At 28.2% G+C, this 24,821-nt stretch overlaps 8 protein-coding genes across 17 annotated transcripts; 4 read left to right on the top strand and 4 right to left on the bottom strand.

Annotated features, from left to right (window-relative positions):
- Nucleotides 1–83: 83 nt before the first annotated feature.
- DENR (density-regulated protein) lies at nt 84–1,586 on the top strand. 3 transcript variants are annotated; one of them, XM_015335728.2, is made up of 6 exons: nt 84–222; nt 391–496; nt 619–703; nt 832–1,011; nt 1,241–1,380; nt 1,450–1,586. In XM_015335728.2, exons 2-6 carry the CDS (start codon nt 395–397, stop codon nt 1,492–1,494), a joined length of 552 nt encoding a protein of 183 aa, XP_015191214.1. In that variant the 5' UTR covers nt 84–222; nt 391–394; the 3' UTR covers nt 1,495–1,586. The 3 variants fall into 3 exon arrangements, with proteins under 3 accessions (XP_015191214.1, XP_015191213.1, XP_015191215.1); XM_015335727.2 differs by lacking the exon at nt 84–222 and having other exon boundaries at nt 229–496; XM_015335729.2 differs by lacking the exon at nt 84–222 and having other exon boundaries at nt 835–1,011.
- crcp (CGRP receptor component) lies at nt 1,503–4,009 on the bottom strand. 5 transcript variants are annotated; one of them, XM_089170792.1, is made up of 4 exons: nt 3,869–4,009; nt 2,251–2,342; nt 1,889–2,159; nt 1,503–1,806 (listed from the first exon to the last, which is right to left on the bottom strand). In XM_089170792.1, exons 2-4 carry the CDS (start codon nt 2,256–2,258, stop codon nt 1,690–1,692), a joined length of 396 nt encoding a protein of 131 aa, XP_089026918.1. In that variant the 5' UTR covers nt 2,259–2,342; nt 3,869–4,009; the 3' UTR covers nt 1,503–1,689. The 5 variants fall into 5 exon arrangements, with proteins under 5 accessions (XP_089026918.1, XP_015191218.1, XP_089026920.1 ...); XM_015335732.2 differs by lacking the exon at nt 3,869–4,009 and adding an exon at nt 3,403–3,542; XM_089170794.1 differs by lacking the exon at nt 3,869–4,009 and adding an exon at nt 2,865–3,018.
- On the top strand, nt 3,944–7,743 carry Atg1 (serine/threonine-protein kinase unc-51-like protein Atg1). Of its 2 annotated transcripts, none has more exons than XM_015335723.2 (13): nt 3,944–4,078; nt 4,214–4,306; nt 4,385–4,435; nt 4,515–4,584; nt 4,656–4,832; nt 4,898–5,132; nt 5,275–5,589; nt 5,670–5,939; nt 6,013–6,260; nt 6,341–6,706; nt 6,809–6,936; nt 7,027–7,162; nt 7,290–7,743. In XM_015335723.2, exons 1-13 carry the CDS (start codon nt 3,989–3,991, stop codon nt 7,361–7,363), a joined length of 2,253 nt encoding a protein of 750 aa, XP_015191209.1. In that variant the 5' UTR covers nt 3,944–3,988; the 3' UTR covers nt 7,364–7,743. The 2 variants fall into 2 exon arrangements, with proteins under 2 accessions (XP_015191209.1, XP_015191205.1); XM_015335719.2 differs by having other exon boundaries at nt 5,649–5,939; nt 6,001–6,260.
- Nucleotides 7,682–9,128, bottom strand: Tspo (Translocator protein). The gene is made up of 3 exons (XM_015335730.2): nt 8,877–9,128; nt 8,205–8,417; nt 7,682–8,105 (listed from the first exon to the last, which is right to left on the bottom strand). Exons 1-3 carry the CDS (start codon nt 8,982–8,984, stop codon nt 7,920–7,922), a joined length of 507 nt encoding a protein of 168 aa, XP_015191216.2. The 5' UTR covers nt 8,985–9,128; the 3' UTR covers nt 7,682–7,919.
- A 389-nt stretch (nt 9,129–9,517) lies between these two features.
- On the top strand, nt 9,518–11,401 carry LOC107074362 (soluble lamin-associated protein of 75 kDa-like). Of its 2 annotated transcripts, none has more exons than XM_015335726.2 (5): nt 9,518–9,657; nt 10,303–10,501; nt 10,617–10,797; nt 10,873–11,049; nt 11,146–11,401. In XM_015335726.2, exons 1-5 carry the CDS (start codon nt 9,647–9,649, stop codon nt 11,265–11,267), a joined length of 690 nt encoding a protein of 229 aa, XP_015191212.1. In that variant the 5' UTR covers nt 9,518–9,646; the 3' UTR covers nt 11,268–11,401. The 2 variants fall into 2 exon arrangements, with proteins under 2 accessions (XP_015191212.1, XP_015191211.1); XM_015335725.2 differs by lacking the exon at nt 9,518–9,657 and adding an exon at nt 9,935–10,165.
- rb (adaptor related protein complex 3 subunit ruby) lies at nt 11,264–15,757 on the bottom strand. 2 transcript variants are annotated; one of them, XM_015335940.2, is made up of 10 exons: nt 15,472–15,757; nt 15,270–15,345; nt 14,595–15,176; nt 14,215–14,511; nt 13,800–14,067; nt 13,006–13,722; nt 12,645–12,938; nt 12,286–12,557; nt 11,816–12,180; nt 11,264–11,727 (listed from the first exon to the last, which is right to left on the bottom strand). In XM_015335940.2, the coding sequence occupies exons 1-10, from the start codon at nt 15,603–15,605 to the stop codon at nt 11,580–11,582; spliced, it is 3,153 nt and encodes a 1,050-aa protein (XP_015191426.1). In that variant the 5' UTR covers nt 15,606–15,757; the 3' UTR covers nt 11,264–11,579. The 2 variants fall into 2 exon arrangements, with proteins under 2 accessions (XP_015191426.1, XP_015191427.1); XM_015335941.2 differs by having other exon boundaries at nt 12,645–12,935.
- Nucleotides 15,758–16,003: 246 nt separating this feature from the next.
- Nucleotides 16,004–18,403, top strand: mRpS30 (mitochondrial ribosomal protein S30). The gene is made up of 4 exons (XM_015335942.2): nt 16,004–16,720; nt 16,890–17,482; nt 17,554–17,944; nt 18,083–18,403. The coding sequence occupies exons 1-4, from the start codon at nt 16,266–16,268 to the stop codon at nt 18,288–18,290; spliced, it is 1,647 nt and encodes a 548-aa protein (XP_015191428.1). The 5' UTR covers nt 16,004–16,265; the 3' UTR covers nt 18,291–18,403.
- Nucleotides 18,391–22,843, bottom strand: LOC107074469 (lysosomal acid glucosylceramidase). Its single transcript, XM_015335943.2, is given in 9 exon segments — nt 18,391–18,629; nt 18,715–18,989; nt 19,098–19,177; nt 19,284–19,715; nt 19,804–20,069; nt 20,231–20,480; nt 20,483–20,584; nt 20,664–20,728; nt 22,150–22,843. Coding segments are annotated over 9 exon segments (1,581 nt in total). The 5' UTR covers nt 22,161–22,843; the 3' UTR covers nt 18,391–18,529.
- Nucleotides 22,844–24,821: the final 1,978 nt, after the last annotated feature.

Genomic DNA, 24,821 nt, shown 5'->3' with positions numbered 1-24,821 from the left:
AATGCAACTCGCACGATCACTGATACGTCGAACTTCAACTACTTCCTTATTGGCTTATTGATACGGTTACGCCCCACCCGACTTTGTTTTTTCATTGGATCAACTTCGAATACTCCCATCTAATTGGTCGGCAAAGGCGCGTGTGAACATTTGTATTACATATCGAAGAAAAGAATTTACGATCATCCGCATAAGACCAACGTCCTAACCTTGCGGCGATTTGTAATTATTTTCTGACACAAATTTCAAATCTAATCATTATCTATATTAATCTACTTTTTTTTTGTTAACGTCAATACAAGATTTTTGATATTTCATAAATTTTAACGATTTTTCTCAGTGAACTTACGTAGTAGATTTTATTCGTGATATTTACTATTTAATTCGTAGAAATATGTCGGCAACTGAACTACCAGATTTACGATTAGGACCTAATCCTAACGTTAATTATCCGATTCAAGTACAATATTGCGGAAATTGTACTCTTCCTATTGAGGTAAGATGATGAACTGTCAATAAACTGTCAATGTTAGATAAATTCCTTTTTTCTCAGATGTCTTTTATATTTAATAATTATCCTGTACTCCCTTGCTAAAATAATGTTTTTCTTTTTAACAGTATTGTGAATATTACCCGGAATATGAAAAGTGTAAACTCTGGTTAGAAAGAAATTTGCCAACTGAATTTGAAAAGGTTAAACTAGGTAAATTATTCAACGAATGATTAATAAAATTATCGTATACAATTCATACAGTAACAATCTATTTATATGAAACATATTTATTCAGTAGTATATTGCGTATAATACCTTTGCAATTTGCATGCGAATAGTAGAAGATGGAAGTACGGAAACTGGTGGAGGAGAAGATGAAAAGAAAAGGCAGAAACGTGGTGGTAAAGGTATGCTGAAAACAAAGAAAAAGGAAGACGTTCCTAAATTAGTTACCGTATCAAGAGCTCCAAGAGGAAAGAAAAAATCTGTAACGGTTGTCTCTGGCCTTAGTACATTTGGTAAGTATCATATATGGAATTTATTTTGTTCTATTTCTATAAACTAATTACTTATTATAATTTGTATTATTAACTTTTCTATAAATGTATTTGATATTTCTATAATAAACTTAGCTTGTGGAAGAAGATATATTTTAGTTAATTCATTCGTTCAGTCATGTTTAACCCTTATCGTATGATAGATATTAATTTGTAATTATCTCTTTATCAATACATTATCATTTTACAGATATAGATTTGAAAGTTGCTGCTAAATTCTTTGGTAGCAAATTTGCTTGCGGATCTAGTGTAACAGGAGACGATGAAATTGTTATACAGGGTGATGTCAAAGATGATTTATTTGAAGTGATTCCAGAAAAATGGCCTCAGGTATATATTATATAGATTTTTATAAAATCAACTTTATATCTATATATATGTTTTTTTATTTAATTTTAGATTGATGAAGACTCTATAGATGATTTAGGTGACCAGAAGAGGTAATCTATTGATTAAATTTGTGACTCGCACAAATACATATTTAATATGCTATTTACATGGATGTTTATTATAAATAAAATGTATATAAATAATAACATTTTTTGTTTATGTAGCTTTATTTAATGTTGCATCAATCAACAGGGATTATTAGCGACAAACAAAAATTTTATTTACTATTCTTAAAAATCTCACAGCTCTCTAGCATCCCTCTTCTTCTTCTTGTTCCTCTAATGGTTCTTCGAAACAATTTTGAATGATTTCCAATAACGATTCTACTTCTTCATTGCTTAAACGTTCTTCGCTGTCTTCTATAATCTACAGAATTATAATATTGATTATTTTGTTATTTATTTGTTTATCATATTGTAAATCATAAAAAAAATGAAAAAATTAATACCAATTGGATTTCGAGAGCTGTTTTAGGACAAATGTTTAACAATGTTAACTTCTCTGATTTAGTTAGATTGAAAGATTTCATAGCTTCTAAATACTTTCTGATTTTCTCAGGAGTCTGCTTTTTACAAGGGGTATCTTCCAAATATCTTATTGTTTGATAAGTAATAGTTGCTAATTGATTTTGAGTCATTTTTTGTTTTTTATTCGATTTCATACTTTGAAGCATATCCAAAACTTCATAATTACTTAAAAGGGCTGAACAAGAGTTTAATCTGTAAATAATCATTAATAATTTCATTTTTTTTATCCTCGCAATACACATATACATATAAATATAATGTTAATAACAATGTTACTACTTACACTTCCATCTTATAAGAAAAATAATTTGTCTTTTGTAAAATAATAAATTATATATGAATGGTAATTCGTGTTTTTTGTTTATGATATCTTGACTGAAAAAAAACAACAAAATTTATAAAAATATAAATTCTTTAATAATAATTTGTAACAATATCAATCAGAACTATAATAAAGGATAAATCACAGGTACTTGTACTACAAAGAAAAAAGGTTAGTTGATGAATTATTATTATAGGTTATGATTTTTACTAATTTATTTTTTCATTAGAATATGTTTACTTTTTATAAAAGGATAAATATTTATTAATAACACAATTAAAATGTTTTCTCAATGAAACGCGTGCAAATTTACGGTGGAACTACTTTCTCACAATGTGTATACAACATGAACTGAAAATGATCTCTATGGTTAACAGCTGATCGAAATCAATGTTTACAAATATATAACAAAAATATGAAATTTTTTCCTTCGTAGATTGACCATATATTACTATATAAAAAATACAAAATAATTTTTTAAGTTATCATTAAATTTAATAAATAAATATTAATAAAAGAAAAACATTTCATTATAAATAAATAAATAATTCACATACTATTGAAAAATTTCAAACCTAAAAATCAAAGATCATAAATAATTGACGCAAGAACGTTCCAAATTAAATTTCTTAATGAAATTTGTAGAAAAAAAAATATAAGTACATAAAAAAATTTATTTAACAAAGAAATAAAAATAAGAAAGAAGAAAAAAGGAATGGTCAAGCGTGATACGTCCCTGAATGTACGCGTCTAGTGTACCGACGTGGTACACTAGTGCCACTTCTCCCTATACGGGAACCACGTCAATTAAATTCTAGTATAATGTAACGTTCGAGAGATATGGCTTTATATATGATGTTCAAGAGTGTACTTGTTATTAATAATAATAAATTTTATATTTTCTCGTTGGTAAATTCAGAAAAAAAAAATAAACTCTTCAGATAGCCTTTATCTACTATTCTGGTTCTCCACACTGAAAGCGTTACGTAGTGACCTCTGTAGTAAATGTAGTAAAATCGCTAAATGAATAAGTTCTGGGTATCTGACATTTTCCACGGATATCACTCTGTTCATGATTCGCATTGTTTGGTGTTTTCGAACGTGCCCCCTCACCTCTGGCAGTGTAACAGTGAACAGTGTGTAATGTTTTCTGTTGACGATTTGTAAAATTAATTGGATACGATTACGGCGCATAAAATACTCATCGGTATACCGAACGGAAAAAGATCACTAGGTAGATCGAGATATAGATGGGAGGACAATATTATTTCGAGATCTTAAAGAAATAGGCTACGAAGACAGCGAATGGAGGAGTTGCACTCAGGGACGGAAACACTGGCGGGATTTGATATTTCCGGCAATGAACTTTCGAGTTCCTAATGCCAAATAATAATAATAATTGGATACGATTACGATATCATGGTGGTACGTTAATACGTTAATGAGGGGAAAAACAAGGATATGAAAATTTGTGAACGATACAACAAGGCGGAAGATTCTTCACGCTCATATCGATCCCATTACCACGGGCGATGCATCTTTTCATTTGTCAATCTGAATGTGTTTGTAAACTACTGACCTTGTCCGCAAAAGATCGGTGAATCACTAATCCACCTCCATCCCTTATCCCCCCATTTATTTGTACCTTTTCCTTCTTATATGTCACCGATACGAAACTGGAGATAATTATTTCTTTGGAATGGAGGTCATCGGTGATTACGAGTATAACACCAAGGACCTGATAGGTCACGGTGCATTTGCTGTGGTTTACCGAGGCAGATTACGTGATGTAATTATTTTTCTTCTAGTTTGTTTTTTTCTTATTTTGCTTACCTTGTCACACGTGGTAACCAATTGTCGTGACGTATATTTGACATTTAGCTAAACCTAATGCATTATAGTGATACACTTGTTACGTTTGTAGGAACCTAATTACGTAGTGGCCATCAAAAGTATAACAAAGAAGAGTTTAGCCAAATCGCAGAACCTTCTTGGCAAGGAGATTAAGATTTTGAAGGTATGTTGTTGTTATATTGGTTTATATAAAGAATGAAAGAAAATTTAGCATTTATTTATTATTTGTTTTATCTTGTAGGAGTTAACGGAACTACATCATGAGAATGTAGTTGCTTTGCTAGATTGTAAGGTAGGGATATTTTTAATTAAGTTATATAGTCAAACAAGCTTTTCTTCTTAGAGTTAACAATGTTATTTCATCATTTCAGGAATCTAGTCTTAATGTCTTCCTGGTTATGGAGTATTGTAATGGTGGAGATTTAGCTGATTACTTAGGAGGTATATATTATTATATTTATCATTCTATTAAGAAGTAATATCATTTATATTTTTTTCATTTTGTTCGATAGCGAAAGGAACTTTGTCAGAGGATACTATTAGAGTATTTCTCAAGCAATTAGCAGGTGCAATGAGAGCGTTACATGCCAAAGGTATTGTTCATAGAGATCTTAAACCGCAAAATATTTTACTCAGTCATAACTGTGGCAAAGCATGTCCACAACCACATCAAATAACGTTAAAAATAGGTAAGATGCATACGAATAAAATTATATTAAATATTATTTAATAAAATAACAATTCTATATTACAGCGGACTTTGGTTTCGCACGCTTTTTACAAGATGGAGTAATGGCTGCTACGTTGTGTGGTTCACCAATGTATATGGCACCTGAAGTAATCATGTCACTTCAATACGATGCGAAAGCAGATTTGTGGTCTCTTGGAACAATAGTGTTTCAATGTCTTACTGGAAAGGCTCCATTTCATGCTTCTACTCCACATGCCCTTAAAACGTATTATGAGAAAAACGCTAATCTCGGTCCAATGTATGTCTTTTAAAATCATTTTTAAAATTTTATGGATCTACTTTGTGTATATAAGATTAGACAAATTTACCTTCAAAATGAAAAGATAAAGTATATACATTAAACAAAACTATAATGGGTTTCTATATTATTATTATTATAGTATTCCTCCTGGAACTTCACCAGCATTAACTAATTTGTTATTGGGCTTGTTGAGACGCAATGCGAGAGATCGAATGGCCTTCGATGAATTTTTTGGTCACCCTTTTCTTCAAGGAGCTAGGGAAAGTCCCAGTCCAGTTCCTGCAGAATTACCAGCTTCACCTGCAACATGTTTAGCTGTTCCGGAAGCAGGAATTGCTGTAAGATCTGAACCGGAACCAAGTAGTCCATGTTCCAGTCCAGATGATGACTTTGTGCTTGTTGTGCCAAGTGATCTTAATAGTGATACAGACAATAATACTAACACGCAATTCAAGTAAATAATTTTTGTTTAACAAATACGCACATTTGATAAATATCTCTATTTAGTTATAGGTGTTGTAATCAACGTTACAGGTTCACGAAAGTTACTACCAGAGAGGCAATTAGTCCACCACGTCCAAGCTTTTTACCCATATCTGAACCAATCCCAGTTCCCACGCAAAGAAGCACAGCACATCCATCATCACCTTCTGGTAATGTAAGATCTGGAAGTAGCGTCGTTCCTCGTTCTCAGCCGATCAGTATGAAGCGAAGTGTAGACTCTCACAGAAGTCATGTTATTGATATTGGCTCTCTTAGTCCACCTAGTGTGCAATATGCAATAGGTACACCACCTGGTAGAAGGTATGGGAATAATATTCTTAATATTAATTTATAAATATCACTATATCTTCCATATTCGTAGAATTATTTCTAGATTGAGTGAAACACCACCACCTCCTAGTACTTGGCAAGTTAGTCCAGTGGCACGACATTCACACAGTGGAACATCGCCATTACGCAGATCAACGGGAAACAATAGTGCATCTTCACCGTTGCTTTCAGGCCCATTGGCAGTTTTAGGGTCCCCTACTTTAAAAGCTTTTCAAGATAATAATAACACACTTAGGCATTCGCCTGTTATTCCCTTTGGTACAAGAGCTGTTACTCTTCCAGAAATATCAGGTTTATTATTATTTTTAATTAATTATTACTATTTCATTATTATTATTATTATTCTCTTATAACTTTTTTTCTATTTACAGAAGCGGGTAGTTTTCAAAATCTTTTTCCGGATAATCCAACTTCAACAGAAGATCATTCATTGACATTTATAGCCCCAGAACTCCCAGAAGAAACGCTTTTGGAACGAGAACATTCAGAGATCTTAGCAAAATTAAACTTCGTTGTGGCATTATGTGAATGTGTATGCGAAGTTGCTAGAAATAGAGCTGGACCATTAGGTGCACCTTTGGGTGGTATGGAACAAGCCAACAATGCAGCCACAAGAAGAAGAGCAGAACAAGTTATTTTATTAGTGAGAGCTCTTCAATGGTTGAGTTCTGGGCTAAATCTTGCAACTCAGCAACTCAAAGCTGGTAGATTGCAACCTACCGCAAGTGTAAAAGAAGGTACTAAATTTCATTAAAAAAAAACTAAAAAATAAGTTAACGAGTTAATGGATAAATATAAGATATTATTAATAAATATATTTTTCTTTTTTAATTTTGTAGTTGTCAGTACAATGAATGAAAAGTTTAAATCTTGCCTGACAGAATGTAAACAACTTAACAGTGTAGGATTACTTCGACAACCAGGAGCTACGGCAGATAAAATTTTGTATAATCATGCAATACAAATGGTAATAAAAAAGTTAATACACACATTCAATTATTTTATAATAACATCTCATCATTGTAATAATTATCAATTTTTATTTTTTTCCTTTTAGTGTCAGTCTGCAGCACTCGATGAATTATTTGGAAATCCTGCTGAGTGTTTTCAACGTTACCATACGGCGCAAATATTGTTACATTCATTATCACAACACATCAGTCACAGTCAAGACAAAGCATTACTTATTAAATGTAAGTGTTCTTTTTGGTATTTATTAAAAGTTTCAAATAATCACAATTATTAAATAATATATTATATTTATATATCATTTTTAATGTCTTACCTTTATATTTTGATTCTTTCTTTTCTTTCCTTTAGACAAAGATGCAGTTGAAAAAAGATTATACGTACTTCAGCAGCAAGGTTATATCTATGCAACTGATCCTACGTAACGTTCGTGAAAATCATCAACTGTGTGCTATTTTGCACTCAGGCCAATACTACATTTGATACCTCTGTTGTGTAAGATCGTTTACTCTATTCTGTATAAAATAATACATTAATTTACTTTTGAGATTGTTTAGAAAAGATAAATATATAAATATGCGATTTAGTTTTCAAACATAGTACGAATTGTTAGAAACTTATGCAGAATAGAGTAGACTTGAACGAATCAAGATTTATGAAAGTGATTCCTCTTAAATTAGTTTATATATAATTTATCAACCAATACCAATAATGAATTATGTCTATATACTGTATAATGTACGTATGGTTGATTAACTAATCTTTATTTCATATCAATTAATAAACATGTGTATACTAACAACAATTATTTGTGCGTTTTAATGCAAGGCACATATTATTTACTAAAAAGCAGTGATATTATAACAACTGTAAAAAAATAGAATGCTATATGCGGCGTCCTTTAAACCAATATTACTACATTCTTGTCTTTTTTTCTTTTCATTGTTATTTTTTAATTCAATAAGTTCTTTATTGTTTTTCTTATTCCTTCTTATCTTCTATTGCTTTTTGTGGATTATCCCTATATATTACATAATTTAATGTCGACGCAAGGGTACACCATGCAAAGTAGGGAATAATTAATAATCCAGCTAATGGATTAACTTTATAAAAGGTTACTGCCATTGCTGCTGATGTTCCCCATACTAGTAGAATATCATACAAAGCCTAAAAAATGAATATTTCAAAACAAAATAAAATCTATCTGATGACAAATAATATTATTCCAAATTATTGAATTATATTACTTGATGACAACTAAATTACCAATTTAATTTTGTGTCCTCCAAAAAAGATAGGCGTCCAAGCCCAATTCAAAGCTAAATTAGCACCATATATTGAAAGTGGTAAGGCTGCTTCTTTATATCCTCCACCATCTCGCCATACTAAGTACGAAGAGTAACCTATTGAACTGTAAAGAGTTGTCCATACTGGCCCAAATACCCAATTTGGTGGTGTCCACGATGGTTTCTTCAAAGACTAAGATAATAGATGTTAAAAAAGATTATTTTAAATATAAATTCGCATTATATATAATAAAAATTATGCTTAAACAAAAAATTATCCTCATTTATCGAGAAATTTAACTTAAGCATACATCTACATAAATCTGTACAAAAAAACAAAAATAATTCTAATCATTTGAGTAACATGTGACAGTACAGTAATGTTAACAAATGAGTTCAAAAACTAGGCGGGTCTTTTATCAATATTTCCCGCCATTAATTTTTAAATTACAAAATCTATTATAATATGCATTTCCTTCCGGAATGACATAATGCTCATAGTCCAAATTTTTGTCCTTGTTTTTTTTTCTATTTCTTTTTTATTTTTTCAATTTTCTTTGTCAATCGCTTAGCGTCTATTGCGTGACTAAAGAAGAATGATCGATAAGAGTAGAAAAAAAAGAGAAGAAAGAAAAAAAATTCTTCAACTTACCGCATACCATGGATTTAGATTTTTTCGTACATAATAACTACCTAGCCATCCACCGATATTTGGATGTACCACGCTAATTACTACCGGTAATGATTCTTTAATCATCATTTTTCAAATATTTAATTATTAATTCTTGATAAGCTCTGAACTGTTGGCTGATATTAGACTATACTAAGAAGTCGATGCTTTCACGATCGTTCATACTACTAATATTTAAAATGAGGTGTAACTTGTGTATATGTATATTCACAAACGCCGGCTTGGTATCTTCGTGTGTAAAGACTTCTGCGCATATTCCATACAACTACATAACATATATATATATATATATATATATAAATATATAGCATATTACGTAGAACTGTAAATATGTATGCGTATACATACATAGAAACAAATTATCATGACGTGGAGAAACTTCTATAAGAGTTTGTTGAGATAACAAACAATAGGTGGGGAGAAATTTCTCCTCATTTATTAGAATTCTTTTCATTTTATATAATAACTGCTTATGATATCAAACAAACATTTCAATTCGGTAACAAATATACCGACTCATCAATGATTTGTTAATTTTTTTTATCAATGTGATGCAATTATCACTTTTTGTACGTAAACTCTTCTTTTCTAAGGATAACTAAAAGGAATACATATTTCTAGATTATTTTTAATTGAAATATTTTTGATCTAACGTCATAAATTATTCGAGTTTTCTATTTATCGTTAGTACTTACCATTCTAATTAGTATTAGCTTTTCAATCGAATTAGTATGCGTACAGTGTAAGTACTTTCACGATACATTAATAAACCATAATGAGTTTCTTCTAAGAAAATTGAATTAATCATTTAAACATATTCTATTTCATTATTGTTCATTTTATCTCGTAAAATATTTAATTGTATTTTTTTTTGTTTTTGTTTTTGTTTATATTAGTCATTTTATTTTTGAACTTGTAGAATACAAGTTAATTAAAATGCAATAAAAAGGCCGCCATTTAAAGAATTTTTTTTTAAAGATTTTTAAATTGCCAACATTAGATAGTTAGTTTAGATTTATCTATAAAATGGAATCGTGATTTTATTGGTTATCATATTTATCGGTTACTAAAGTTATTATCGAATAAGATTATATCGCTTATGTTCATACAAGTTTATTTTGATCGATATTTTTTTTCGATCGATCGATAGATTGATTTTTTTTTTTACCAAATCATCCGTATGATGGCCATTACGTTAGTCTTATTGTAACCACTTTGTTTAAATTTTTGTACAAAATGATATGTACGAGGTAATATCGTTCAATAATTGCTTGTTAATTATCTATAATGTACATTTTTATTAACTGTAATATTAATAATGAATTTGTTTGTTGTTTACTTCAACAAAATGAATATATTTATAAATAATGAATGCATTATTATTCAGGTGTACTAATTACGAGCAGAAAACAGAATTACCGAGGGTAATTCAAACTCAATTGGATTTAAAACAATACAATATACAAGGAACAATACATAGACTCGATTGTAAAAAATGTAATAAATTTATAGCTGTAAAAGTGAACGATGATATTTTAGATATAAATAATAGTTTTCAAGATAAATACGAAAATAATTGGTGCGAGGTAACGTTTATAAAATGATTTTTTTTGATTAACGTAGTACGATAATACATGTGATTTGATTAATGTGGTTACTGTATGAAGTACGATTTTTTTTTTTTTTTTTTTTTTTTTTTAGGTAAAGACCAATCAAGAGAGATTAATTTATTATATACTATGTCAAATTATTTACCTTGAATTTGATACTCCTAAAGCGGAAAAATTGGAGACCCCATTTGATTATGCTGATAATTTTGATATTGTTTTGATTAGATGGGAAAATGGTATACCTATTGGTTTTTATACAGTTAAACCTAAAGGTAATTAACAATTTGAATTTTTTTCAATTTAAATTAAAAATTTTTTTTACATTTATAAATAAATTATATTTTTAGGAACTGAAGTTTATTCAACAAATGAAATATATCCGATGCCAGTATTAGATACGGCATATATTCGATCTAAATACAGAAATAAAGGATTTGGTACTGAAATTTTATTTGATATGATCAAACGTTTTCCAAACGAGGATATTGGATTTTCTAAACCTATTTCTAATAATATGTTGAAAGGTAAACAAAACAAAAAATAATATTTCTATGTTCTATTGATTTTCATGTAATGTAAGAAGTAAAAAAATGTAAACTGTGATTATTTTTTTTTTACAGTATTAAAAAAATTTTTAAGAAATTACAAGGAATATAGATTACGATTTTGGGAAATAGCTGATTGGGATATTTATGATTCACAAAAATTGATATGGTTTGGCGTAAAAGATAAATTACCTTAACGAAGAATATTTTGATTTTATTCAAAATGCAAAGCTCTTTTGAGTATTATAATAAAATATGAATATATTTTCTAAAGGAAAATATATGTTGTTATTGTACATAGATCTGAAATAAAATAAATTGAACATAATAATTACTATGTATATTATATAATATACATTACCTCTATAATATTATATATTATATAATATATATGTTTAATAATTTTATGGTAACATAAATTGAATGATTATAATATTTGATTAATATATGATATATTTTGTTTTATCGATAAATCTTCCTATCACGTGTGAATATAAGAAATGTTTCATTCATTTTAAGTTACTCTTTAATTCATTTAATAAGATTGAACCTATGACCATTTTTTCACAATTTACACAAATTTCCAAATGTTCTGTGTCAATGATTTTGATTGTTATTAATACCAATGATTTAGATGCTAAAGTATGAGCAGCATATCTGGAAATTTCAAAAATAAATTATACAATTTATAGAATATACTTTTTTTTTTTTTTTTAAATGTGAATATCTTTTTAAAATAATTTACCTGATTATTTCATTTTCGCTTGATATCATCGCGACGTTTGCAGTTTCGAAAATTTTTTCAGACAGACGTTTCCTATTACCCGAAAATGTTATTTTTGCTGAGTTTTCGTTCATACCTTTTAATTTAGCTTTTTCGTTGTTAAACATTGTTTCTGGTAGCAACACAGATCTAATTAATTCTCCGATAGGAGCTTTGATAATCACAGGACAGGAATATTTTTCTTCGTCGATTGTAAAATCAATATTAAAATTTGCCGGTTGCATAGAGTCATTAAAATTAACACCTAACGTAGAAGATAAAGTCGAGTTTATTTCTAGCAATGATATTTTCATAAAGTCGTGAATTTGCATTCCTTTTTGAAGATTCTGAAAAATAAATATATAATAAAATAATATATATATATATATCACATCCTACTATGATTATTTAAAATTAACATATTCATGCTTAATTCAAACAAAATATTTCACCTTATTTCCAATTTGTATATCTTTGATTTGTTTATTTCCTTCGTTTGTAAATGTTAATTCAATGCTAATCAAATGTGGGCTAACTAAATGTTGTGATCTTGTAAATCTGTATTCCACTTTCAAACCATGACCTGTAATACTATTCAACATTTCATATTTTTTAATAGGTATAAAAGAGGTAGACACTTCTCTGATGCCATCTGAGGCAATTGGATTGATAGGCGTTAAAAATCCACCTAAACTTGGCGTCATTATTGGTGTCATTGGTACAACTATAAAATACAAAGTTTATTTAGTTTCTATGTTTTAGCTTCATGCATGAGTAATGTTTTTTTTTTTATATATGTATATAATTTTACCATCATCTAAATCTAAAAGTAAATCTAAGTTGCTTTTTGGTTTCTCTTTTTGTTCTGGTTTAATAGTTTCTTCCTCTTCTTCTTCCTCTTCTTCGCTATCTTGAGAATCGCTGTCTTCTTCTGAATCTGACTCTTCCTCACTATCTGTCATACTATCAGATTCTTCTGATTGTTTTATTATTTTCTTTTTGTCATTATTTTCAGACTTATCTGTTTCATCTGAGTATTCAGAGGAATCACTTCCTTCACCAGAACTCTCGCTTGTTGATGTTTCAGAAGATTCATTTTCCTCTGCTGTTAACAAGATTTAACACGTTTGACTTTTAAAAATTATTCATTTACAATATTAACAACAACTTACCCTCATCAGCAGTACTTTCTTCATCGCTATAAAAAGGCTTCTCTTTAGCTTTTTGTTTCTTTTCTTTTCTTTCCTTACGAGTATATTTATATTGTTCTTTTGTATCTTGCACATTAATCGGTTCTACATTTCTAACAGATGGATCTGGTGCTACTTCAGGGAAAGGTGGCAATGGACGATATCCTGCACATGGCATATTTAGATAATGAGACAAAGTACCTAATTGAAATTCGGAATCTTTGAACCTTGAAGTTAATGTAGGTGCTGGTTTTGGAGCTAAGAAAATTCTTTTAGCAAATTCAGGAAGTTTCTTTTTTGCTTCGTTATCTTCCGAAAAAATAAAATGTTTCAAGAAACGTGCACGGTCCCTGATGTCATAATTTTGATCATATTTTGCAAGTTGGAAGACGTATTGACAAAATGGTTTAGTTTGTATCGGATTGTTCAAATACAATTTCACAGCTAAATTGAGAGTTTGTAATTTAACGATGTCTTGTTCGTTGATAAAATTTTTAGCCATTTTTCTTAAAACATCAGGTGCAATTTTTGGTACGCGATCTGAGTATTCGCCTAACAACCATAAAATAGACGCTCTTGCTTGTGGTATTGTTATAAAATCCATTAATTTAGCCATGTGAGCGATTATATCTTTGTGTTCATTTGGTTGGGTTTGTAATAATTTTTTTATCACAACAACACTTTCTGCCACAACAGCTTCTAAAGAAACAAAGGAAATAATACAGGTGTAGAAAAATATTAAAAGTTAATGATTTTAAACCAATGAAAATTCTTACCATCCCTGTTACTTAGCAAAGAAACTAAACCATTTAAACATGTATCTGTAACTTCTTTTATATTACTGGCGCATCTACCGATAGCTTGAATGCTAGCTCCAACAAATTCTTTATCGCTACTTGAAATATATGTTTGGAATTCTCTCAGTATTACCCCAATGCTAGTTTCAGTAGCTAAATTTGTTAATATATCTAATTTTAATAGTTTTATATGCGTGGGATCTGAAGTCCTTACAAAAAATGATTTTAAGAAGGGTTCAAACATGCCCTGTATAAAAATAATACTAAAATTAATAATCTATTCTATATTATATAATAATTGATTAGATTATATATATATATATACGTAATTAAATAGTTTAAATAAGATATTACAAATAATGTACAGTATACTTTAACATTATACTTACATTACCTTTCTTGTAATTGACATGCTCGCAATGCAATGTAGTACAATGCTTTGAACTTCTCTATGACCTCTTAATAATCTTATTAATGCTTTAGCCGCGATTATAACTTCACTACGTGCTGCTGTATGATGATACAATTGTGATACCGCCATTACAACCGAAGCATTACGACTTTGTAAAAGCGGTTTTGTATTTCGTAATAACAAACGATGATCAGGATCTATAGAAAATTTAGGTTTTTTTGTATTAGAAGAATCCGAATCTGAATCGTAAAATGGACGATTGTCATCTTCTTCCAAGCTCTAAAAATAATTATATTTCTCAGAATCATTTGTAATAAGAAATCAATCAATTTGACATCAAGTGTCTTACGCAGTATACTTACATCTATATTAGGATTAATAAACTGCGCTCTGGCATATCTTGTGAGCATGTTAACTATGACTACTTGACCCCACTCGTCAACATCGACTAATAGATTACATAATTTTCTATAATTTTTATGAATCAAATCTATTCTCTCTGGACAGACTTCTTCAAAAGCCATTACTGCAGAACCAACAACAAGAGTTGTCTTGTCTGACAAAAGTTTTTCTAAAACTCCAATCAATTCCTCTTTTTGTTCAGGATCTAAAGAATACAGTTTAGGAATAGCATGTGCTGCTGTTTTACGTACATATGGTGACATATCACTAGCAGAATCTTTAATGGCAAGCATCACAATTGGTACAATCATAGAAACTCTGATGCTAGACAAAACTCTTAATGCACTGGCTCTTATCAATTGATTGGGATCTTTCAAAGCTCTTTGGAATGTTGATATCGACAACAGTGCAAGATCTTGTTGGTCTTCTGCGTAACGTACTAAATATACATATACCAATTTTTTAACTTCAATGTTCTTCGATACAACATTTTTTACTACAGCTGGAAAAAGTTCTGATGCATCTCTTCCTTTAGCCACCATCTACAAATTATTTATACATCTTGATGATTTTATCAGTTTTTTTTTTGTTTATGATAAAGTTTAATAATCAATTGTGAGACATCATTTAATTACCCCTATTATACGTTTCATAGCTTCTAACTTTAAACCATCTTTGTTACTATCTAACATTTGCTTCAAATCTTCATGTCTGAAAATATTATTCATACTAATTTTTATACATATATAAATGCATACGCGTACAAAATATAAATATACATAATATTATAAAATAATGATTATATAGTATTCGATTAGATTAATTAATTTAAATTACTTTTTATAATCTGAATGGAAAAATCCACCAGATGCAGGATCAGCTGCAAGCTCCGGATCTCCTGCACTTGATGGCCTATCACTACTGTATGATCCACCATTGTTTGATAAAGTATTTGCTGCAGCAGTTAACATGATGACTCGATCTTCCGATTGATCGTATTGATATAATTTATTAAATGAAATGTTTTGTAGTTTTCTTTTTTCAAGTAACACGCTATTTTTCAAAACTTTTGACAGCCAGCTGTACTTGCCAAGAATCCATAATATTCCAATGACAGAGTCGCCAACAGTACAAATTCTAATTCATATTTGTCCAAATCTATTTCTAAATTTGATTTGTTTAAAATTAAAACAAAAAACAATAAGATATTAAATTTATTTACAGTATATATGAATATATTTGATAAATATGTATTATAAATAATTTCAATATATTCAAAATATGTTCTATTTTTATTTTTAATTTACATGTAATTCTGATGCATCTGAAATTTTGTTTCTAGGTATTTAACCTATCACAGAATCACGTTTCCTATGCCGTGATTTAACCTTAATCTATTTTCATCTAAAATTGAATGATAAACATATTCAATTTATTTTATCTTTAACAATAACATATAGTGTTTGTTGTCAATTTAAGATAACATTATATTTATGAAAAATAATATTTAATTGTTTAGGTAAATTGATTACTAATAATGAAAAGAAAAGTGAGGTTATAATTTTGTATATGCATATACATTTGATATAATTTTCAAATTTATTGTTGATAAATTTATTTAAAAGGATAAAATGTTTGTTCATTTACATTTACGACTGTTCAAAAATACCGTGTCTGTTTTAAAACATGGTTCGAAGAAGTATTTGACAACTGTATCCAATGAAAGTCAAATTGCACAAACTGTGCATTATCCAGAAATATTGGATATGTCTAGAGAAGGTAGAAAAAGGAGAGGGTGGCAAAAATGGTATGATGAAATTAAAAGACTACCGACTGTTGAGGAAAAACTCTTTAAAATCAATATGCCACGTTATTATGGCTGGAAATCATTACTTTTGGATGAACATTTCATACCGTATAATTCTTTGGATCACGCTCAATATATTACAAGAACTTATGTTATTCCAGAACGAGGATTACCAGATTTTTATAATAATGTCATAACTAATGAAGAACTTGAATCTATTTTGAATAATATTAAAAGTACTATCGAAGACACTATTGCATTTGAATACTCTAGTAGAAAGTAAGTATTAAAAGTAAGATTTTAAATTCATTTATGATAATAACATGTAATAATTTAATTTAATTTTTAATAATAATACTTATCGCGCGTGTATCATATATCTTGTAATATAATTTATATGCGATTAGATTGTAAGTTAACTTTAATAAAAATTGTTATCGCATTTCAGAAGGAAACACGAATTAAAGGAAGAAGAATTAGACAGTAAAGTAAAGATGGAAGAAGTTGTAGCAAACTCTGTGGTATATCAAATAAATAGAATATTACAATCAAATATTGTTACTATTAGACCGCATTTGTTGGAAGCTCAAACAGATTTTGATCCTCGCGTTGAAGCATTTTGGTTTGTTGGTGGAATAGAACCATCAGGATTAACAATGAGTTCAAGAAGAAGAGGTTGGTTTAAACATACTGTCAATGATCCAGTACATAATACTGTACAGTATTATGGTAAATCTGTTCTTCACTTGCGACATGATTTTCCTCTGAATGAAATTATGTCTTTGAAAGAATGCGAAGATTCTTCTTTCACTGTTCCACAATACAAGTTAGATCCTAGGTCACTAGGATACGTTTTTAAGTATAAGCATGCTACAAATATACCAGGATTTTGGCCTGGTGATCCATGTGAATTTGGTCTTTTATCTTACCATAATTGTGCATATTTAGCTGAAAGAAAATTTGACGATAAAGATGATACTCTTCTTACACAAGCTATCTTTGCTTCATATAGTTGGTTATTATCACAAGCTTGTTATCAAGGTAAATTATTAAAAATATTTTATTGTTTATTATTAAATTATCTCTTGATTTTAATTCTATTCATTTCATAGGTTTTTCAACATTTCATGATCTTACATATCCATTAGTCAATCAAATGGCTATAACGAATGGCCAATACTGGTCATTGTATGTTTATCAACTTAATACTACTCTACTGCATTCAGAGAATTCCGATGAAAATCCAAGACGTAATATATGTTGGGCTAAAGATTCTGTTAAATTATTTGATAAAGTTGAAGGTGAAAAAGTTCATGGCTTGAACACTGATGTTCTTAAATCTTTAATTAAATTTTATGCTAACACTCCGATGAAAAGAAATATTAACATGAAACCATATTTGGGACAATATGTTCAAAAAATAGCTGACATTAAATCTGACATACGAAGAGATTGGTTGGAAAGATATTATAAACATCTTGTAACGAATAGACCACGTCATAGGTAAAGTTACAATTTAATAATACAACGTAATCATTTATTTTAATCTTTTTTTTTTTTTTAACGTATAAGTCGAAGGTTTAGACATTAAAAACGATATTACACAATCAAATTTAATCATATCTTTTCTTTTCTTCACAGACATGCACCAGAGATATACGATTGGCAAAAAATTTATCTTATTGATAATAAAATGTGTCCTCTGATGAAAAAGAGACATCCGTTTCAATTTGGAATTGCTGTTACACGGCGTAGATTGGATGATCATGCTAAAAAATGGATACCAAGACGTTTTAGACCAATTCCAACCAAGAAGTTTGGTAATTACGAACACACCTATTACCCATAAAGTTGAAATAACGTGTTGTCTTTTTCTTTTACCTTAAGATGTAAATAATATTTCACTTTAAGATTTGTGTTCATATAAATATTTCATAATATAGTACAACTTTTAATATTTAATAGTTTTATTTCATGCAGTACAAATATAAATTTCTAAATATTCCAATAAAATATCATTTATATAATCCTGTTCCCTTCATATATATTTAGTAATCCTTATATGAGATCAACGAAATATATATTTACTTATTTATATATTATAGTATAAATTGAATACGCATTTACTGTAATTGTAATGATACCGCTCTTAGAATCTATAATTGTGGTATTCTTATCTTCGGAGCTCCTAAAAGAAAAAAGAAAAAATATAATCAAATTAAGGATTGCAAAAGATATGCAATTTTGATAGAAAATATGAAGATGTACAATACCTATTGTATAAAACAACTACGATACTTTTCGAGGGAGTTTCGAAAGCGATAGTTTGGATATTTTTAGTTATCGTGCTATCAATCCTTACAGAATATGGTTCTACAAATCTACTGAAATGTTTGATCGCATAGTACATCGGTTGTTTGTAAAATTCATCATTTGTAGTATTTACTATGATAGATGCATCAACAAAATTGAAAATATTATTTGGACCACCATGTTCATTCAAGACGAGATTCCAATCAATCCATCCTTCTACCCAATGTCTTAAATTCTAAACAATTGATTGGAAGTAAAGAAATAAATATATATATAAAAAACTATTTAACAAAATTTCCTATTAGTTAAATCTATAAAAAAAAAAAGAAAATTCAAACAATACCTGAATTATGTCTAGAATATATCTCTCTGCTCTTTTCCAAGATCCAAGTTGTACTTTTGGATTATCGTTCGTTTTAAAACCTAATAATAGAATTAAAATATAAAAGAATAAGATGATAAAAAGATTTCAAGGAAATTTAATTTATTTTAAATCTATTCAAAAAAAAAAAAAAAAAACACAACTTACCATTGCATGCTTCAGTTATAAGCATATATTTATTTGGATACTTGTAATGAGTCGCGTCTAATAATGTTGGGGAAAAGTATTCGTCCCAATACCAGTGTAAAGCAATGCCACTAATATAATCCAGTGCCTTTTCATTAGATGCAAGTAAATCGAAAAAATGTATTAAAGTATATCTTTGATCATCTAAAGCTAAGATGGCCGTTTGATTGAATTCCGAACGAGCTAAAGTTGGTCCTAGATAATCAGCTATCCATTCTCCTAAACTAAATGGTGTCCATCCCATATCATTTAGTTGAAAATTAGGTATGAACGAACTGGTAGGTTCATTTCCCGTTGAAATAGACCATATGTCAATGCCATGACTTTTATATGATTGTAAAAATTTCAATAAATAATTGGCATACGTTTGATAATATTTTTTTATAAGTACACCTGCAATTACGTGATGACGTTATCGAAAGAATTCCTTGAAAGGAACAAAAACAAAATCATTGCCATAATAAATAATTATAATATTTACTTAGGCCACTAAATTTGTGATTAGTTTTCATCCAAGTCGGTGGACTCCAAACAGCTGCAGTTAATTTTAGATTAGGGGATATTTTGACAGCTCTTTTGATAAATGGTATTTTTAAATCAATATCTTCTTCGGCTAATTTAAAATGCTCGAGATTTTTATCCGGTTCTGTTGTATCGTCCAACGAATATTTTCTTAAAGAAAAATCGGTACCACCGATTGGTACACGAATAAAACTATATCTGCTGCCATTACGACCGAAATATGATCTAAACAGAGATACCCGTATTTGCATTATTAATATTATTTTTATAATCAATTGTATAATTTTTTTTCAAATCATTTTCCTTTTACAGTCAAATAAGAGAGAACATATTTTTTTATATAATTTGTTAAAATAAAAATAAAAGAATATTTATTGATTACTCACTGCAGCAGTATCTCCTGAGTTTGTTCGCTCAATTTTTTCCAATGATATCCTACAACATCAGTCAATGCTCCGCCAAAACCTTTTATTGTCTGAAATTTCTTATCTCTATTAATATCTATACTATATTTCATAACATTTAAGTTATTTTTCCAGTCGTAATATGACATATTAATAGATTGTTGCAAATTTCCTTTGGAATAACTCAATCTATGACCATCTAAACTGGAAATATATACATGGTAGCTTCCTTTTCCGGTTCCCCGATATCCGGTGTCGAATCGCAGTAAGTTGAATTACAAACGCACACGATACTATCGTAATCGAATTTACGTGATATGCAATCATTTGCACTGGCTAAAATAAAATAAATTTAAGCAGAAATATATATAGAATAAGATTTATATGACGAATAATTTTACGATCAAAGTTTTACCTTGCCAAATGAAAAATACGACAAAAAGAAGACTCTTTTTGTAAATAGAGTAGTCGTATAACGATCTATAAAATAAAAGAGAAAAATATTGTATATATAATTATTTGTTAATCGTTGTTAAATAAAAAATGTACTTAAATTTAAATCTTGTTATGCGATAAGTAGTACAAATAAAATTATCGAGGAAAGTTTTATCATGAAATTGAAAGTACGCTAGGACTTTCAATTTTGATTTTGTGAACTTTGGATTTGATATAGAAAATGATAACAGTTAATAGTGATTTTAATATTGACATATTCCCATCAAAGCAACGACTGATGAGATTAGAAATTTTCAATGACAATGAAGCAGAAGAAAATAATCAAAATGAAAATAATGATACATATATTGCGATATTGTGTGTGAAGATGTAAAATAGTAAAAATTATTCTCTTTATATTGAAACAGAAAAATATCTAATTGTAAGGCACTAAAACACTAAACTAATTATTTTTATGATAATTATTTTAAATAACCACGGCTTTATGTTGGAAACTATTCTAAAGAAAGATTAAAAATTACAATTTTTACATAAATACATTACATTAAAAAATATTATTGCGTAACCATATATATTTAAAGTTTAAAAAAGAATTACTAAATTTTGTTTTTTTCCTTATAATCTTATAACATAATATGTTTTATTGTTCGTTAAATAAAAATTAATTCCAATCGGCATGATACTTTTTAATACGACTGCGAAGGATTAGTGTCCTAGATGAATTATTTCAATTTTTCCATTTAAACCTTGTTTTATATATATAACAATAATAGTAGCTGATAAAGAATCAATAAAAATAATATACAATTATTTTAAAAAATATAATAAAGATATTTTACATATACGTCCTCAAATACAATTTATCACTAAATTTTATAATACGACTGTTTTCATTTAATATACGAAAAAAAAAATACTAATATTTATTAACGATTTTATAAAAGATATTTATTAAAATGCACAACTTAAAAATTGATTTCTTTTCAAATTTTTCTTTATACAAAATTACATATTTTAGATAAAAAAAATACTAAAAAAAAAAAAAAAAAAAACACATTTACATAAAGATCATTATTATAACAAAAACTGTACCTTGATACATATCATATCGAAAGAAATACGAATAAGAAAAAATAATATTATAACAATCAAAAGTAAAAAGAAAAAAGAACAATTACTTAAATTTCAAAAATTACAAGTATTAAGCAAGATCAAATATAAACAAAAACAACAAATATCTAACTATTATTAAAAATAACTATCTATAATAAATATTAATAATTAATCGTAGTAACATTTAACAAGAGAATAATAATAATTGATGAATCTATTCAACTAATGTTGTATATTAATTCGTTAGAAATTAATATTAATTATTCATTTCTTGTATATGATACTAAATAGGGGAATTGTACCGATCGATCATATTTGTCATTATGTTTTACCTCTTTCTCATTTTCTTTCTCTTTCTCTCTCACTGTACAATCCTAGTTGAGATGGGATGCGTCAGGTAGAGAAGTCAACGAATTCGAAACCAGTGAACGAGACCCAACGGCACGGTAAAACTAGATGCATTGCTATGAACGAATACTGCGGACCCTACTTTAATATAACATTACGTATAATATGACGTAGTAAAACATGATAGGATGTTTGTGCGCATGCACACACCTTGGTCGTCTTTAACTTTAACGACGCACTCTTCTCACAATCACTCTCTAATTGTAAGAACAGAATCTTCTATTTCGTTTTACATTGTAATCTTATCTAATATAATATATGTGGGACGAACGCCTCCATGCCAAACTTGATAAGCATTCGTGGAAGGGAACTGGTCGGTGGGCCCTGGATAGCTCAATTGGTTAAAGAGCAGTCGCCCGGAAAGCGAAAGATCCGTGGTTCGAGTCCCGGTCCAATCAGTCCAGCGGTCCAGTTTTTATTCACGAATCTTACATATATAAGAAAAAAATAAAAAAATAAAAAATAAAAAAAAAGAACAAAACAAAGTTTGATGATTAGATATTTAATATTTACCTTTTTATTTACTTATCTCGATATAATTAATATAGAATATTTTTGGATTATCTTTATTTCTGTTTTTCTTCTTTTCTTTTACATGCGTATTTATACATGTATAATTTTTTTAAACAGACGTATTAAATATTGTAAACTAACGATTAATGTTATCGAAATATAATTGTTTTCAATTATTTGGTTTTAAGTGTCACTGATACACGTGAAAGACTTGTTATGTTTTCAAGAGAATGTATAATAATTATGTATTATTATATGTCGTAAAAATATGAATACATTGGAACCTCGATTTGCGAGTATAATTTGTTCCTTAAAAGCAATTGTATGTTAAAATAAATTACCTTTTAATTAATATATTTTCTTTTTCTTCTTGCTACGACTATAAGTCTTGTTACTAAAAAATATTTATTATGAAAAAGATATAATTTGTTCCACAGTTATTAATACATATGAAAATGATATGAAAATGATATAAAATACAAAAATATTAACATAAGTAAAAAATGAAACCAATTATTCCGCATTTTATTTATTACGAATGAGTCGTATGTTTGCTATAATCATCAAAAATTTTCTGTTTATTTTTTTTTTTTGCGTAACAACCTTAAACCAGTTTCTCGCAATCCAAGGTTCAACTATATTATGTTAATTATATATTTTTGCTTACGATAAATTTTAATTGTTCTGTTTGTAAAACAATACAAATTCGTATGAATCATTATTCCATTAAGAAAAATAAATAAAATAATCATATAATTCGTAACAATTATTTGATGTATTATTCATTTATAATGATTATAATAATCTCGAATTTTCTTTCTCTCTCTCTCTCTCTCTCTCTCTCTCTCTCTCGTTTGGTTATTTAATAATAATAATAAATTGCTTCTCCAATGGTAAAATACACCAGCTAAAAAGTCGTGATCTCAAAACAAAAACATAATAATAATAACAATAATAATAATAAAAATAATAATAATAATAATAATAATAATAACAACAATAATAATTGTATTTTTAATAGAAAAGAAAATTAATTAATTTTAATCAAATTAAAAAAAAAAAACAAAAAAAAAGAGACGAAGAAATATTTCGATTCTAAAAAGAGAAATATATTTTCCGTATGTATTTGTTGACACGTTGTGAGTAGAATTTTCATAACGATCAAAGTCCGTGCGTGTATCTGTGTGTGTACATCAAGAATATTCATACTCAAAGTAGGACATATTTCTTTAGCTGTTCTACGAAATGCACAATTTTCTCTTTCCTTTTTTTTATATTCTTGCTTTTACCCTTTACAAGAACCAAACTCGTCGACAATATATCGCCTTAGACAAAATGAATGAGAATAAAAGATAAAAGTAAAGATTTTGAAAAGTGACATATTCAATTTTCACATATGCATATATATACACATATGTATATATATTTTTTGGTGATATACAAATTTCCTGTATTTTTACATGTGAATTATTGATACCATATACTGATATTTGTATTTCAAATGGCAAATAAATTCTGGTCATGCTATGTATGATAATCATCTATATCATATCAGTAATTATTATTATCATGTAATTATTCAACTTTTTCAAGGAAAGACAAATAAAGTTAATGTATTACGAGGCAAAAAGTGCACTTCACTTAAGTACTTTCTTTCATTTATTGTTTTTTTTTTTTTTTTCAAATAAATATATTCATTTCTTTTACGTCAATTTTCTTTATTTCTTGTTATTTCATATTTTATTTTTTGTACCAATAGTAATCAAAAATAGTAATAGTAATCAAATTTTGTTGATAAATTAGATTTTGTATGAATTTCATTATATACATAGGACAACAGAAAAGTTAGTAAGTTTTGAATTCTATCAAAATTTGTCGAAAATACGATAAAATAACGCATGTATTGTGTATATATATGCATGTTCGAATATAAATGAAATATTCTCTGAACAACTGATTTCGATATAACCTCATTGCATCCAACTTTTACTTGAAAATTCTCTTCGAATTCGTGTAATTCATTTTTCATGCTTTTCCAACCGTAGATGTAAATTTTATGCTATTATTGAAATCGGTAGATCGA

Source organism: Polistes dominula, unplaced genomic scaffold (assembly GCF_049000335.1).
Source record: "Polistes dominula isolate Pdom_NZ unplaced genomic scaffold, Pdom_raw_medaka contig_79, whole genome shotgun sequence".
Taxonomy (NCBI): domain Eukaryota; kingdom Metazoa; phylum Arthropoda; class Insecta; order Hymenoptera; family Vespidae; genus Polistes; species Polistes dominula.
Note: the sequence above shows the minus strand (reverse complement) of the source record. Positions and strands in the feature narration are given on the sequence as shown.